General features: G+C 43.5%; 1 protein-coding gene across 1 annotated transcript in view; it reads left to right on the top strand.

The window, feature by feature from the left end:
* Positions 1 to 15,586, top strand: part of ERBB4 (erb-b2 receptor tyrosine kinase 4) — a 622,759-nt gene that overhangs the window by 574,705 nt on the left and 32,468 nt on the right. The window contains exons 23-25 of the mRNA XM_063115870.1: positions 4,484 to 4,630; positions 10,463 to 10,560; positions 14,685 to 14,855. Coding sequence (XP_062971940.1) covers positions 4,484 to 4,630; positions 10,463 to 10,560; positions 14,685 to 14,855 — 416 coding nt within the window. The remainder of the gene's footprint in view (positions 1 to 4,483; positions 4,631 to 10,462; positions 10,561 to 14,684; positions 14,856 to 15,586) is intronic.

Below are 15,586 nucleotides of genomic sequence, written 5' to 3'. Positions count from 1 at the left end.
TGGTACCTTGGAGAACTGTCTTCAAGATCTACTGCAAATCAGGATTGATGGTCCTGTTCTAGATTGGCTTTGATAAACCAGTTCATTATCTTTAGCTTTGTTTCCACACTCCCCCATGTTGTTGTTTTTGAATGTAAATCTGAATAGAGTTGTTAGGTTCTGTTTTCATGCTACATTCTGAAAGGTATTATGTCACCTTGCCGTCCTTCTAGCTTGCTTGCTGTCTCGACACCACTTTGATAGCAATTTGGCTGATTATCGGGACAGAAAAATAGTTCTATTCTGTTCAGATAAAAATATATAGAAACCATGGTTGTCAGCTGCAGTTTACAACACTGCTTTGAAAAGCTACCTGGAAAAGTTGCGACCTTTAAAAATTGTCTTCTGGGAATTTTGTATCATCGTCAGATAAAAGGAAATTTATTATAACACAGAACAAATATAAGAAAGCGGAGGCTAAGCTAAAAGACTGGGAAAACTGACTAACATGGGATCCATTTGAATTTCACAAGCAGCCTTAACATTTGTGAGAAAGGTTAGGTGCATGAGGAATCTTTTAAATCTATAACTTGGGGGGCGGGGTGTTGTTTGTTGTATAATTGTGTTAATTAGAATATCAACCTAAGTTCCTTGTCATCTGTCTGGCCCTTTCCTCCAGAGTAGCTATTCCAGCTGTTACTGGCACGATTACCTGCACCTTTGTAGGTAATTTGAGAGCACGAAGCCTGTAGTAATTAGAATACACCAGTCATCACTTGCTATTGTTAAATGGTTTTACAATGTAGTGGTACTAGCTGAAATGGCAAAATGGCTTTGTGGTGCTAGCTGAAAGCTCATTAGATATTTTTTTATCTGTGGTGCAATATGCTGTTTGGCTTTGCAAACTAGCTACCATCATTTACTCTTGAGCTAAGAAAAACTGGGCATAGGGGTTTAAATTGTTTATATACAGAGACTTCCTCTGCTCCTTATGTGGTATATTGCTCTAGTTAGCAAAATAGATGTTTTCAGCAGGGGGTGTGCTCTGTGGGAAAGCCCCAGCCAAACAGAACTTTTCATGTGATACAGGAACTCTCAGATTGTGTATATTTACTCAGAAGTAAGTCACCTGGACTTGTCAGGTAAGAGTGCATAGAATGGCAGCCTTAGCCCTGTGGTCTCTCATATGAGAAATGACTTACCTATTTCTTGTCATATCTTTGAATTGCCAATTGCCTTTTCTAAGGATACTGAGTTTTACGTTTATTTCCTATTATGGCCTTTTATTTATTTATTTGCTACGTTTATATACCGCCCCATAGCCGAAGCTCTCTGGGCGGTTTAGAAAAGTTAGTATATATAGTTAGTATATATATATAAAACAAGTTGTGTAGTCCCCTGCCCCTTGCTCCTTTAGTAAAATGTGCAGTCATTTATCACATCTTTGTTTGGACATGTGGTTTTGTATATTTCTCTGCTTTTAGTTACAATGGTGAGGATGATAACAGTCAGCTGGTCAGTCAGTCAGTAAAATAAATTCAGCTGAAGTCATAGCGAGCCTCGCTATAGCAATACAACATATTTTCAAGCATCACAAGCTGTAAGTAAGGATATCACAACAACGTAGCTGGGGCGGACTGGGTCTGTCCCTCAAGACTATTGCAGCATCCACACACATACAACAACCATGTGAGATGGCACTACAGGAAAGCAGCTCTCACTTGGCAGTAGATGTGTGTGAAGGGGTTGTGTAAGGTATGTCCTGCGGGTATCAGGTGTGTAGGTGTGTGCACCTGCAGACTAGAGCCCAAGATTATTTATTTATTTATTTATTTATATATATATATAGCTCCATCAGTGTACATGATTTATTTATATAGCACCATCAGGCAACACTGTTCCCATCATGTTTTTATGTTGCTCTGTTAAAAGGCAGGAAACCCAGCAGGCCTGTTGTTTGAAAGAGGGGTAGTGTATCTTACACAGCGTCTGCTCCTTCCATGGGACCCTTAAAACTCTCCTTTCCTGCTTCTTCAACTGGTTGCCCAAGGCCTCAGCAGAAAGGAATAGGGTTTGCAATTCCAAGTGTTCCTCCTTCTCCTCCTTCCTGTGTGGCTCTGACAGGAGTTTAGAAGACCCATCCTCCTCTCCTCCCATTTCCTTTCCAGGTCCATACTCACAACATGGACCCTGTCCCTGTATCTTAGGGCCTTGGTCGCACACACAGGCCCTGTTCAGACAACACGCTGAACCATGCTGCTTAACCACATTTTTTTTTTTTTAAAAAAAATATCCCTTAACCATTTTGTGGTTAAGCAGCATGGTTCAGCGTGTTGTCTGAATGCAGCCACAGTGTCATCAGACGAGCATTTTATTGCACGCTCGTTACTGGTCACTGAAGGAAGCCCGCTGGTCCTTTCGACGATGCTGTCCATCTCCCAAGCGTCTCCCGCTCCTTCTGCTCTATGTTCTGTGACAAAATGAGACCCAGAAAATCCTTTTTTTTTTAAATTGAAGCGAGACTTGCTGCCATTTCCTGCTGTGAACAGGAAAAGAAGCATGATAAAACACCCACGCGGTTGTTGCTGCCACCTCTTTCTTCCTCATGTGAAGAAAGAGGAAGCTGCTTGCCCCTACAGTTGGACAGAAAAGCAATAGGACGGAAACGTGATTTCCCCTCCATCTGATGACACTCACAGAGAAACTATCAGAAGGCACGGCTACTGCCTACAGTAGGGAGAGGTCAATAACAGAGAAATATATTCTATGTATTTGTATGCATACTATTGTGTGCCATTGATATACGTATTACCCGCTTCTCTTCAGGCTAGACGTGACAGCCTGCAAGAGATGATTACTGTGTTGGAGGCATATTTTAAATGACCTTTAAAATAAAAGAATTAAAAAGTCCACACAAAGGAAGCTGCTGGGACAACAATGCATTTTTGATATTAAAGTTAGTCTTTGGGGATACATACATGGTATGGTATGTGTTATTTATCTTCCTTCTTAGCTGAAAGAGGGGGGGGAAAGTAATCTTGAGTACATTTGAAAATACTGTTCCAGTTACAAAAATATTGCACTATCGTAACTCAGATCCATAAGGGGTGTGTGTATATGAGTGACTTGGAATGTAAAAACAATATAGCTTTATTTGGCTTTGGGAGAAATTGATGCTGTAAGTTAGAGAAAATGTTTTTGAAAATAATTTTAGATCAGCTATTTGGTCCCGTCCCCCCTTGAAGAGATCAAAACTAGAAGCTGTTATTTTTTGTTGGCATTTCCAGTAATTTTCCCACCATTTATTCACTCTGTTCCCCCCTTTCCTCTCCTTTTGATCCCAGTTTCTCAAAAGATAACAGGCTCAAGTAATATTTGGGCGGGGGGGGGGGGGATTTGCAGAGGTTTGCAATGGCAAAATATGAAGATCCCAGTTTTAAACCTTGTTATGTTATGCATTTTGGGAACACGTCTTTATATTTTGATTTTTAACATGTACCCTTAAAGAAGGGGTGGAGAACTTCTGAAGGTCTATGAGCCATTTTTACCCCCTGGACCCTTGGTATGGCCACAGTCTGCACGGCATTTCGCAATCCAAGGAGAACCTCCCAATTTTTATTTTAAAGTGCTCACATTGCCATTTTGCCACCACCAAATTTCTGCAGCAAATCACTCTGTAGCAATACAGAGCACTACAGTGGTTACATTCAGGGCAATAATACTTGAAGGATAGTACATTTGGAGTTGTGTGTGGCATTCCTATGGAGTTAAATTGGCTTCCTGGCTTAATTAAATGATCCTGTGCGCGTCTCCTGTTGTTTTAACCAGCGCTGTTGTGCTTCCTGTTTCTTTGGGAGGATTGATATGAATTGGAATATACGGGAGGAGAGGGGCGAGGGAAGGTCCTGCTGCTGTTTCCCCAGGGCTCCTTTAAATGGCAGACACAGCTGAATCAGAGCGCGCGCCCCTCCCTCTCTGTCTTGGGTGCAAAGGATGGGGGGTCTTGTTGTTTGTTTCCTCACAGCCCACAGGAAAGCCAGGACTTACTTCTGAATAGCATTGACGCATAGAAGTAAGATTTTGCTGTAAGTTTACAACCCTCGTCATACTGACTTGGGGGTAAACCCCACTGAACATAACAGGACTAATTTCTGAGTAGATCCATGGAGATCGGATCTGTCTTCCTTTGTTGCAGGGAAGCGTTTTACCCTCTTCTCCCTCCGTTCAAAGTCCTTCCTTCCTTCCTTGGCAGGTTCATAGTGCAATACCAGGTTTACACATTGCCAATTTCATACCGTGATGGGTTTATTCCAGCTTATCTGTGATATATTTTAAAATGGAATAAGGGGTGGAAACTATGGGAGACCTTCTGTTAAATTGACCAGGAAACTTCTGTGATTGCCCAGAAATGAACGTGCTACAAATAGCTCATTTAGAGAACAACGGTGTGTATGTGTACTAGGTATGCATTAATTAAAATGTCACCTTCACCCTTTTACTTTAGGTGTCACCATTTGGGAGCTGATGACTTTTGGTGGAAAGCCGTATGATGGAATCCCAACGAGAGAGATCCCTGACTTGTTAGAGAAAGGGGAACGCTTGCCACAGCCTCCTATCTGCACCATTGATGTTTACATGGTGATGGTGAAATGTGAGTAGTTCTAGTTTGCTTTTAGCTCGATGGATGAAGTGAACTGAAGTGGTGATCCAATGCTTCTTGCGCACATAGTCACAAGTCCTTTGTAATACTGCTTGCGGCATTGAAGCATAGTATTCGGATGGCTACATAAAATATAGCTGAATATTATGTGCTAACACTTCACAACTAGGAAGAATAGGAATCTGACTAAGGTTTGTATAAAGCATTGTTGCAAACGACTGTAATTTTCATGACAATTGATTTATTAGAGGATAACAATTCACATAATTATGGAACCCAAGTAGTCACGTTTTACAAGGTTGTAAAGAGGTGAAAGTTGATTCCAAATGACATACCAAAGAAGAAAGAAAATCTGAGATGTGTTATTAAAAAGGACTTTGGTTAATATAATGACACAAGCTGAGCTTCAGGGAGTAGGGAGAGCCAGTAGTTCAGAGATACTGATATTTTAGCTGCTAAGTGTGCATCTTTAAGGGGAGCCAGGAACAGTCAGGCAAGGATCCAGAAGCAAATTATTTTTATTTGTGCTATTTACATCTGGATTCTCACCCAGCACATTTCCCCCCAAATGTGCACATGCTAGCAAATGTGACCCTGAAGCTCAAGCTTCTAATTTAAAAAGAATTAAGAAAGTCTCTGTGGTGTTTCTGACTTAATTTAAATGAGATTAACAAACAGCCATTTCCTCCACGTGGGGTTTGCTGCTCATGTGTACAGATGACAGCATTAAACTGAGAATACGAAGAAGCTAATCCAGCTAACTGTTCAGGTTGACAGGCTGCTGCATGCAGCATACAAGGGTTCTACCAGTTCATTTCACAAAAGATGATGCTACACCAGCAGCACAGCAAGGGGATAGTACTGTTACAAGCAGACCTCAGACCCAGCTTTTATAATCAGATATAGGGGTTCCTTCAGAGCAGGGACAGGAGTTCCTTTCGAACAGCAATGGAAGTATTGAATGGCAGAAGATGGTAACTTCGAGACAAGACTTCAGCACATGAAGCAAAGCAAAGCAAAACCACTCCCTCCCAAATACTCACAGCAGTACCATATGCATGTCTTGCCACTTGGAGTCTACCTGCTCAGGTAGAGAAGGGGAGAGAAAGGGATAATTGGCCTCCCTCCTACTTTCCAGGAGCCTCGTGTGGCTCAGAGTGGCCAAAACTTTCCCCACGGCCTGAGTTCAATCCCAGCGGAAGCTGGTTCTCAGGCAGCCAGCTCAGGTCGACTCAGCCTTCCATCCTCCCGAGGTCGGTAAAATGAGTACCCACCTAGCTGGGGAAAGGTAACCACGACTGGGGAAGGCAATGGCAAACCACCCCGCTATAAGGCCTGCCAAGAAAATGTCAGTGAAAGCAGGCGTCCCTCTAGGGAGTCAGCAATGACTCAAGTGCTTGCACGAGAGGTTCCTTTCCTTTTTCCTACTTTCCATCTCTCCCAAAAGCCCCTAAACTACATATGTTATTGTTGTTGTTGTTGTTGTATTCACGTGCAGAATACATTATTATTATTATTATTATTATTATTATTATTATTATTATTATTATTAAAAATGTAAAAATGGCTTTATGAATCAGCTTACAGATATAAGAAATGGACCAGATAAGGTAGGGGAAGTATTCACTCACAAGTCATGTTCTTGTCCATATCACACACTCACAAACACACACACTTTCCATGGAAGCCCAATTATTTAAGGATCTACAAATTTCACCCACAAAATTCATACTTGACCCAGTGGTATACTCAGGGCCGGCGCTATCATAGAGGCCACTCAGGCGCCCGCCTAGAGCGCCAAGATAAGGGGGGCGCCGAACGCCGCACCCGGAAGCCGCTCTCCCAAAGCGGTTCTGAGAGGGCGGCTTCCGGGCACGCCATTCCGAAGCCACCCGCCCACCCCAGCATCCTGGCTTCGCTTCGGCTGGGTGGGCACCCAGCCAAAGTGAAGCCAGAACGCTGGGGGCGGCGGCGGGGGGGGGGGGCTTCAGAATGGCGTGCCCGGAAGTCGCTCTCCCAGAGCGGCTTCCAGCCGGGCATGCCATTCCAAAGCCGCCCCATCTACCCCAGCGTCCTGGCTTTGCTTCGGCTGGGCAGGTGAGATGGCGCCCCGTGCCCAGGTACGCTGGGGTGGAGGTGGGTGGGTGAAAGCAGCTCACCTACCTAGGGCTCAAAATAGTCTGGCACCGGCCCTGGGTATACTGTGACAGGTACACCATCTAGTCTGATTGGGTTGTATTTGAAGTAGTTTCGGGGTGGGTCTTGGAAGAGATTTCATTCCTGTGTCCTCTTTGACCAGATTAGATGTTGAAAGCTGTGGATGTAAATATATTTTTCCTGAAGAGCATCAGATTTATTTATTTTACCATCTCTGTTATGAGTGTCAGAACTATGGGTTCCTCCTCCCTTTCGAAGCCTGACACAGAGGCCTAGTTCTCATGGAAAGTCACAAGACCTGTGTTTGCACTGAATCACTTCAGACTGCACATGGGGGCTCACTTGATTGAAAGCTCCTCCATACAAAATAATACTCTGCCCACTGAAAACGTCTCCCTGACATGATTCCTTTTTTTACGGGGAAGAGATTGCTTTGTATGCAAGATCATTTAGTCATGTGAGCCACCCAAGCAAAAGTTAATTATGGAGAACTTATCTGGTTGAGCTTTTATATTGTATTTTATATTATGGTTTTATACTGTTGTTTTATACTTTGAATGGTTTTAATTTTTGTGAACTGCCCAGAGAGCTCCGGCTATTGGGCGGTATAGAAATGTAATAAATAAATAAATAAATAAATAAACTAGACTAGAATCTCAGACCTTGCACTGGAAATGTGAGTGTTTTATAAATCTCAGATTTTCTGTAAGCTGCCTTGGAAATTTGTTTGAAGCGCGGTGTAATAGAAATTCCCAAAACACAATAATAATAATAATAATAATAATTCTGAAATTTAATTTGGAGAGGCGAGGTTCCATTTATATTATTATTTTGCATCCTTGTGCTTTTTTCTGTTTTGTTTTGTTTTTTTGGTGGGGGTTGTATCTCTGTAACCCATTGCAGGGCTGTCTAGCATACATGTGGGTTGTATGGTGCACACACAAAAATTAACAAACTGCAGACACATCCATGTGTCCAGGCCATTGAAGGAAATGTATGTAGGTGTGTGTTGTCTCAAGTTCAGATGGCATACTCAGGAGAGGTTTATTTCAGTCTATACCTCCTGATTGTTATACAATGTAATTGCCTGAGGCCTGTTCAGACCCAATACTAAGTTTGGCTGCTAACCCTTCTGCAGCAAGTGGTTCATGAGCATGTTTAAACTGTAGTTATGTAGCCACCCTGGTTAGGAATGGCTCACACAATACGCCAAGCCATAATGTTTAGCTCAAAACACTGAACTACCATGGTTTAACATGTTGTCTGAGCAGGGCCTACCTGTAGGGATGGGGACTGGTTTGCATGTCTCCCTGCACATATGCTGCATGTGCAATGAGACTCGTGCCTCCCTCCCTGCTTCTTATAAAGAGGCCCCTATGTATACATCACCAGACCCATCCACCCCCTTTTTTGGTGGAGATGAACTGCATGGGTGGAGCCTGTGCATGCATAGGCAAGCGCATATTGGCTCTACAGTGCACATTATGCTCTTTACATGGGGGAGAGGCACAAGCGTCCTTACAGCTTCATGTGGATTTTAACACTGGCTGCGCATGAGCCATCCCATGACCTCTGAGTGGCTGGACGTAAAATTCCATTGGAGATAAGTCAATGAGATGCTTCAAACTAATACTATTCACATCCTATTTTGTACATACAGTTTAATCAGTGCCAGTCAGGTATCGCTCACTGGTCTTGGAGACTATGGCCGTTGCTAGATGATGGGTTAGCCCGGTGGTGCATCCAGATGATGCACAGGGGATCCCGGGCTCAGGCAGGGGTAACCCTCCCTTGGCCCGGGATAACCGGCACTGCTTGTGGCCTGGTATTTCCTGCGGTCTCGGGCTGAGCCCAAGACCGCAGGTGTGTAGACCAGTCCGCCGCTTTTCCTGGCTACCGCAATTACTCGCGAGTAGCCAGGAAAAGCGGTGGATGGGGCGCAGCACTCCACAGGAGCGCTGGGCCCATCGGGGCAGGGGGAGAGATTGGGGATGGGGAGATTTCGGGGGGAACTGGAGATGGAGGGAATTGCGGCCAGGGTGGGAAAATTGGAGATTGCGGGGGGGGGGGGGAACCGGAGATGGGGGGGAATCACAGCCAAGGGGGGAAATTGGAGATCACGGGGGGGGGGAACCAGAGATGGGGGGAATCGCGGCCAGGGGGGGAAATTGGAGCCAAGGGGGAAGTGGGGAACCCTTTAAAGAAAAAGGAAAAAAAACTTACTGGTCAATGGTGCACTTCTGAGCACCCGGCCCTTTAAAAATTAAAAAATGGTGGATGCGATGGGTCCTTCCTGCAGCCCGTTGTGTCTTACGTGTAGACTGGGGCTGGCCCCTCCTCCTACACGGATTATCAGGTAGGTCTAGCAAGGCCCTATGTAAACAGGGATAAATAGAGATTTCAGCAGATAAGACCCAATTTATTTAGACTTCCTGCCAAACAATGACAGATTCCTCAAAAATCATTGATACTATCTCCTCCTTGAAAAGGCTTGCTCTAAGATAAGCTCGTGGGTATTTCTGAGTGGAACGTACCTATTAATAATATGTTGTGCCCTCTGCCATGCAGCAGAGAAGCAAAAGAGAGGTAGCTGGTCCTAATATGCCTTCCTAAGAGACAGGGAAGAAGGAAGATAAGAGGAAACAGTGTATGGCAAATCAAACATGTGTAGGTGGCAAGTCACCAGCCATGCTTTATATGCACAGATGCAGATACACACTTACATGACAGTGGGCCGTGTTGAGGGGTGGAACCAATAAAAAACTTGGACAGGGATATATCTAAGCAATGTCATCGTGAACAGCCATTCCATTTGATGCTTCTGCAAAATGTAGCAACGTCTCTTCATCATTTTGGGAGTTTAATATTCTCCAGTATATAATGGGGATTGTATAAGATGGAGGATTAGAATGAACCAGGATTTACACAGCGGTAACAAACCAGCCCAAGGTAGTGGCTTAAAGTAGACTTCAGAAGCTGCTGGGGAGGAAGGATTTGTAGCGCTGTAAGCTACGTCCTGGAAAAACCCTGCAGCTCACCTTACACAATGCATACTCTAGTGTGCCCCAAGCGGAAAGCAGAAATGAATAAAATGTTCCGTAGAATACAATAACTCAAGCAACTGAGTCAAACTGCAAATTTAGTGGCAAGACGAAAGGAAGATCAAAAGGGGAAATGAGAATACAAGGAAGTGTTTCAGAAAAGAAAATGCACAGTTTAGGGTGTACAGCATATCATTTTGGAATTAAGTTCAGAGGAATGCATTTCCTAATAAATATGCAGAATATTTCAGCCTTTGTTAAGTACGTTCAAAGCATATTAGGGAAGAAAGATTTAGGAAAAGAAAGTGAATGAATATTCACTCAATGCAATAAAGAATAAAAATCTCAATTGAATCATGAAGTAAGTGAGACGAAGTAATAATTTATGGCACAAAGATATACTACAGCCCAAAATGAAGTACTGTTAAGTTCCATTGATTCCAGTTTGGGTAGAAATTTGAGCATATGATCAAATCAGTGAAACTTATAAAATGGCTTCGCTTCAGCTGGATGTTGGCCCTGTGTCACTCTATACCTCCTCATAAGCGCTGTTTTAATTTATAAAAAAAATCAAGCACTCGTTATTAACAAACAAACATTTTCCTTCCCCTGCATATGGCCCCAGGTTGGATGATTGATGCTGATAGTCGGCCTAAGTTCAAGGAGCTGGCTGCCGAATTTTCTAGAATGGCTCGAGATCCTCAGAGATACCTGGTCATTCAGGTGAGCAGTTCCACCATATCACAGCTTTGTCTCTGGATGGTCTTTCATAGGGTCATTTCACCAGTTCTACAAGGGCAAACCAGGCTGGCCACCAAGTTAACATGCACGAGGGAGCCACAGCCAGTCCTGGTCTCTGCTGATGTACCTGTATAATATTTGGGTTTTAAAACACCTGCTTGTCACATTCACATTTTAAATTTACAAAAACATTTTAAAATATTAGGATGTACACTTAACAACATGTGTTGTGAAGAGGCACAAAGATTGTGAACTGCTAAGGGTTTTTAATACATTCAGCACTATAAATAAAGAAATGAGTTATTCTGTTGGGAGACGTGTCCATTTGGTACCAAAGACAAACAGTAATGACAAATACAAAAATACATATGCTTGGGTTAAGCTTCCACTTCCACCCCAGTGGCAATGACATTGGTCTTCTAAACCACACCATAGCAGTGGAAAACAATTGTCTTAGAATCATAGAATAGCAGAGTTGGAAGGGGCCTACAAGGCCATCGAGGCCAACCCCCTGCTCTATGCAGGAATCCACCCTAAAGCATCTCTGACAGATGGTGATCCAGCTGCCTCTTGAAGGCCTCTAGTGTGGGAGAGCCCACAACCTCCCTAGGTAACTGATTCCATTGTTGTACTGCTCTAACAGTCAGGAAGTTTTTCCTGATGTCCAGCTGGAATCTGGCTTCCTTTAAAATTCCTTGACCAATGGGGCTCCATTTCCATCTACTTCATGGAAATAACCTTGCAGCCCATTACATGCATCCTGAGCTGAAAGGAGAGCACAGCCAAAGCAATCGATTTACCATACAATCCTTTGCACGATTACTCAGGTTTCTCACTAAATTCAATGGGACTGCCTCACTAGTGAGCGTGCTCAGGATTGCACAGTACAGTACGATCATTTCCTTGCACATGGAAAGGCCATGAGAGGGTTCTATAGGGCCTTGTTTCACTGTGACAAGGCATTACAGAGAATGGTAATAAGGATCTATGCAGTGCCATGTACTAGGGTGCCCCTATGAAAAGGAGGACAGGGCTCCTGTATCTTTAACAGTTGCATAGAAAAGGGAATTTCAGCAGGTAACATTTGTATTATATGGAGAACCTGGTGAAATTCCCTCTTCATCACCACAGTTAAAGCTGCAGGAGCTATACTAGAGTGACCAGATTTAAAAGAGGGCAGGGCACCTGCAGCTTTAACTGTGGTGATGAAGAGGAAATTCCACCAGGTTCCCCGTATATACAAATGACACCTGCTGAAATTCCCTTTTCAATACAACTGTTAAAGATACAGGAGCCCTGTCCTCCTTTCCATATGGTCACCCTACTTGTACCCATGCAGTAACATGTAACTTGACAAGTACTCTCCACTTGCCATGTTACATGGTGCCTGGTGAAGTAACTTGATAGAGCAGAGGAAGGGGGATGGGCGTGGGCATGGCAGATGTGATCAGACCTCCCATTACCTGGACTTCCCTGAAATGTGCCAGTTGTTGGAGCAAGGGGAAGAGGACTCTGTGAAGACTTTTAGGGATCTTTCCATGCTCTGGCACTGAGCCTGCACAAGGAAGGATTGTGCTTTAGTTGTCTAGGTCTTCAACAGTTGCCCTTGTAACTACTGACTTCCTCTAAAGATCCAGTGACCCAGTTCACCCTACATACCAGGACTCACCATGGATGATTAAGCCACAATGAACCATGCCATGTGCTAGACGTCATTTGTATATCCAACCCCTAATTGGGGGTTGTGGCATCATGCAAACTTGGCCATTGTGGATTAAATAAGATGAGGGTTTTGCAAGGGTTGTTTTAGCCTTGCATTACCCCCGATGGAGGTTCAGATGACACAGCAACTCCCTGTTCAGGGATTATGTATTTAAAACGGTGGCTGGCATGCAGCGTGGGTCATTGGGGGGTTAAATAAGCCACAATGGGCTGTCATGTTGTGCAAACTGGCCCACTATATCTTTAGGTATATTGCAGGAGTCATTGCACATCATGGCTTCTGAAAGTCCTTATTGGTATGTAAGGATGGCAATGGAAGTTAGCTAGGTTGGTGGCTACAAATATTAAATCTTGTTTTGCCTCACCACAGGTAAGTATGAGTAATCATTGTACCAGCCAACCCCCCTTCCCCTCATTCAGCTAAAGAGCTGAATATGGTAGGTTAATTTTTTTTCTCCCAGTGCTGTTTCTGTGATTATGTTATCAACAGGCAAAAGAACAAAGATAAAATGAAGTTCCAATAAAATGATTTATTTTGCTTCACACCCATGCCCTTTTACACTTTCATTAGCATGTACGGTGTAAGTGATTTTTAACAAATGTACTAGATTCTCCCATTAAGCTGAACAACAACTGCAAAATGAATGCTTTCCTCCCTTTCCCAAAACCAAAAGCAGACATTAAAAAAAAAATCAATACCTTAATATTCAGTTTCCATGCTCAGGAGAGGCTTTATAAGCACTGTGGTAATACCTTAGATGGAAGTAAAAGGAATTGATTCTTTTGGCTCATTTGGGGGCTTTTCTGGCCACTGTTAGCATAAACTGGCTGGAATCAAACTATCGAATGCCAGGAAGCTGGATTGTTAAAATATGTTGCTTAGAGTAACACACACTACAGGGTTTCTCAACGTAGACATTTCTGTTCTGTTCCCTGTCAAAGAGGGAAGGCTGGGGCAAAACACAATAGCCAACACCAGGCCCCTGTGACAGACAAAAAAGAACTTCAACAACCTCCCAGCTCTTTGGGGCACTGCCAGAAAATAGAATCTCAGCCAGGTAGTCAAGAGTCCACTGATGGTAGCAAGTTTCCATCACCAAAAAAGCGGATTTTGGTGGGGGTTTTTTTTAAAAAAAAATTCCAATCAGAACCCAGATTTGAGAGGCAAGCTGGGTTTTACCAGTGAAGATTCCATCCTTTAATTATCTCCACTTACACAAAGAGGCACTCTTTTACTAAAGTGTTGTAACAACGCTGATGTAGCACATAGCGGCAGGGTTTACACTACTGCTTTAAAATGGTTTATAATAGTAGTGACATCTGCTGGGGCCCAGGACACACTGATATACAGGTTTCAAACCATTTTCAAAGTGTCATATTTTGCTTTGTGTAGATCTGGCCACGTGACTAAGGGCTCAATCCTATGCATGTTTAAACAGGAAAAAGTCCTACAGCTTCCAGCATGGTGGAAAGGTGGGAGTTATAGGACTTTTGTGCTGTCTAGACATGCCTAATATTGTGTCAGAATAGCCTGAATTGTGGAACATGAAGCTGACTTACACCAGATAAGAACATTTTTTTAAGGGGGGGGGGCTTTGGTTTGATGGACATTTCTTACATCTCTGTCATCGTTTCCCCAGTATTTGACTGAGAATCATTTCCTTCTTTATTTAAATTTAAAGAGCAGTCAAGGAAATGTTTCTTTGTCTTCAAGGAAAGGACAGTAGATTTTAATAGGAGGAAATATAAAAAAAGCATAATCATTTAGGGTAACCAGAATAACCACATGTGTGGTGTTTGTAGCTAGACAGAAAGATTGTTTATAAGACAAAGTAGATCATGTTAGAACAACTCCCAGCAGCGATGGCCATTGCAGTCTGGATGTCAACATCATGTAGCCTTCTAAAGATCTCCTTCCTGGCACTCCTCCCTGGCGCTATGTTTGTGAAAAGCCCAACTCAGAAGTAGATATGCTTTTCCGCCCATGCGTCTTTCCTCATCATATGCTGATAAAACCAAGGGTGAGACCAGTTGGAGCATTGTCTTTAGCCCAAAGAAGATGGCTGCTTTTTGGACAAGAATGCCCACTGAATGAAAAGCTGTTTCTAATTGGACAATGGCCTTGGAGGTGGATCTAGGTACCGCGAGTAATCTGGATAAAAAATATATGTTGCATTGACTCCAATGAGGCAATGTCTGCCTGGACCCAGGCAGGTGCCCTGTATAAAATCTGGAGGAGTAATTTACCTTTGTATAGCTCTATTAAGGGGGCTGCCATCTTTCCACCTGGTCCTGCTGCAAAGCGAAGAGTAGCGTTGCTACTTTTAAGACAAAGTTATCAACGTTTTAATTTTTCCTTCTCCACCCATGTGTGCCATGTCCAGGGTGATGATCGTATGAAGCTCCCAAGCCCAAATGACAGCAAGTTTTTCCAGAATCTGCTGGATGAGGGAGATCTGGAAGACATGATGGATGCTGAAGAATACCTGGTTCCTCAGGCATTTAACATTCCTCCACCCATCTATACGTCCAGGGCAAGAATGGACTCCAACAGGGTAAGAACAAACAATGGCATTTTGGTTGAACCAGAAACACACACACACACACACACAGAGAGAGAGAGAGAGAGAGAGAGAGAGGGAGAGAGAAGCAAAACCATCTACAAAGACAGTTTAAATACTGTATTCCAGTCTTCCCCAACCTAGTGCCTTCAACATGCATTGGACTATAATTCCCATCATGCTCATCTAGCATGGCCATTGGCTGGCTATGTTTAATAAAACTGGCATTTCCCTAGGAAATGGACGTGCAAAGCAGCACACAGAGAAGGCATCCAGGCAGGCTCGTCTGCAGAATTACCCGACGTAGGCAGATCCTGTACTGACATCACTGCCCCTTAAGAACGGTGGGGAGAAACAGTGTAGGTCTACTGACAGCCAATGTTACTATTCAGAATGTTCATCAACAGAGGATGATACTAATAGCACAATTATATGCACGTGTCTTCCGACTGAGTTCAGTGGAGGTTACTCCCAGGTTTGTTTGTTTATTTATTTATCATATTTATACCCCGCTCCTCAGCCAAAAAAAGGCTCTCGGAGCGGCTTACACTTAGCAAAAAAGACAGTCCCTACGCTCAGGCTCATAGTCTAATAAAGGCTTGACACACAAGGAACAGTTTGTGTGCGCGCGGCGGACGAGTTCAGCTCCTGCCTCTCGCTCTCCCCCGCGGTGTCATCTCTCCGGGACTCTCTTCAGTGTGTGCTCGCACACGCGCACGCAAACG

The sequence above is a fragment of the Elgaria multicarinata genome, chromosome 2 (genome assembly GCF_023053635.1).
Source record: "Elgaria multicarinata webbii isolate HBS135686 ecotype San Diego chromosome 2, rElgMul1.1.pri, whole genome shotgun sequence".
Taxonomy (NCBI): Eukaryota; Metazoa; Chordata; class Lepidosauria; order Squamata; family Anguidae; genus Elgaria; species Elgaria multicarinata.
The sequence above is the reverse complement of the archived record's forward strand: the minus strand, read 5'-3'. Positions and strand labels throughout refer to the sequence as shown.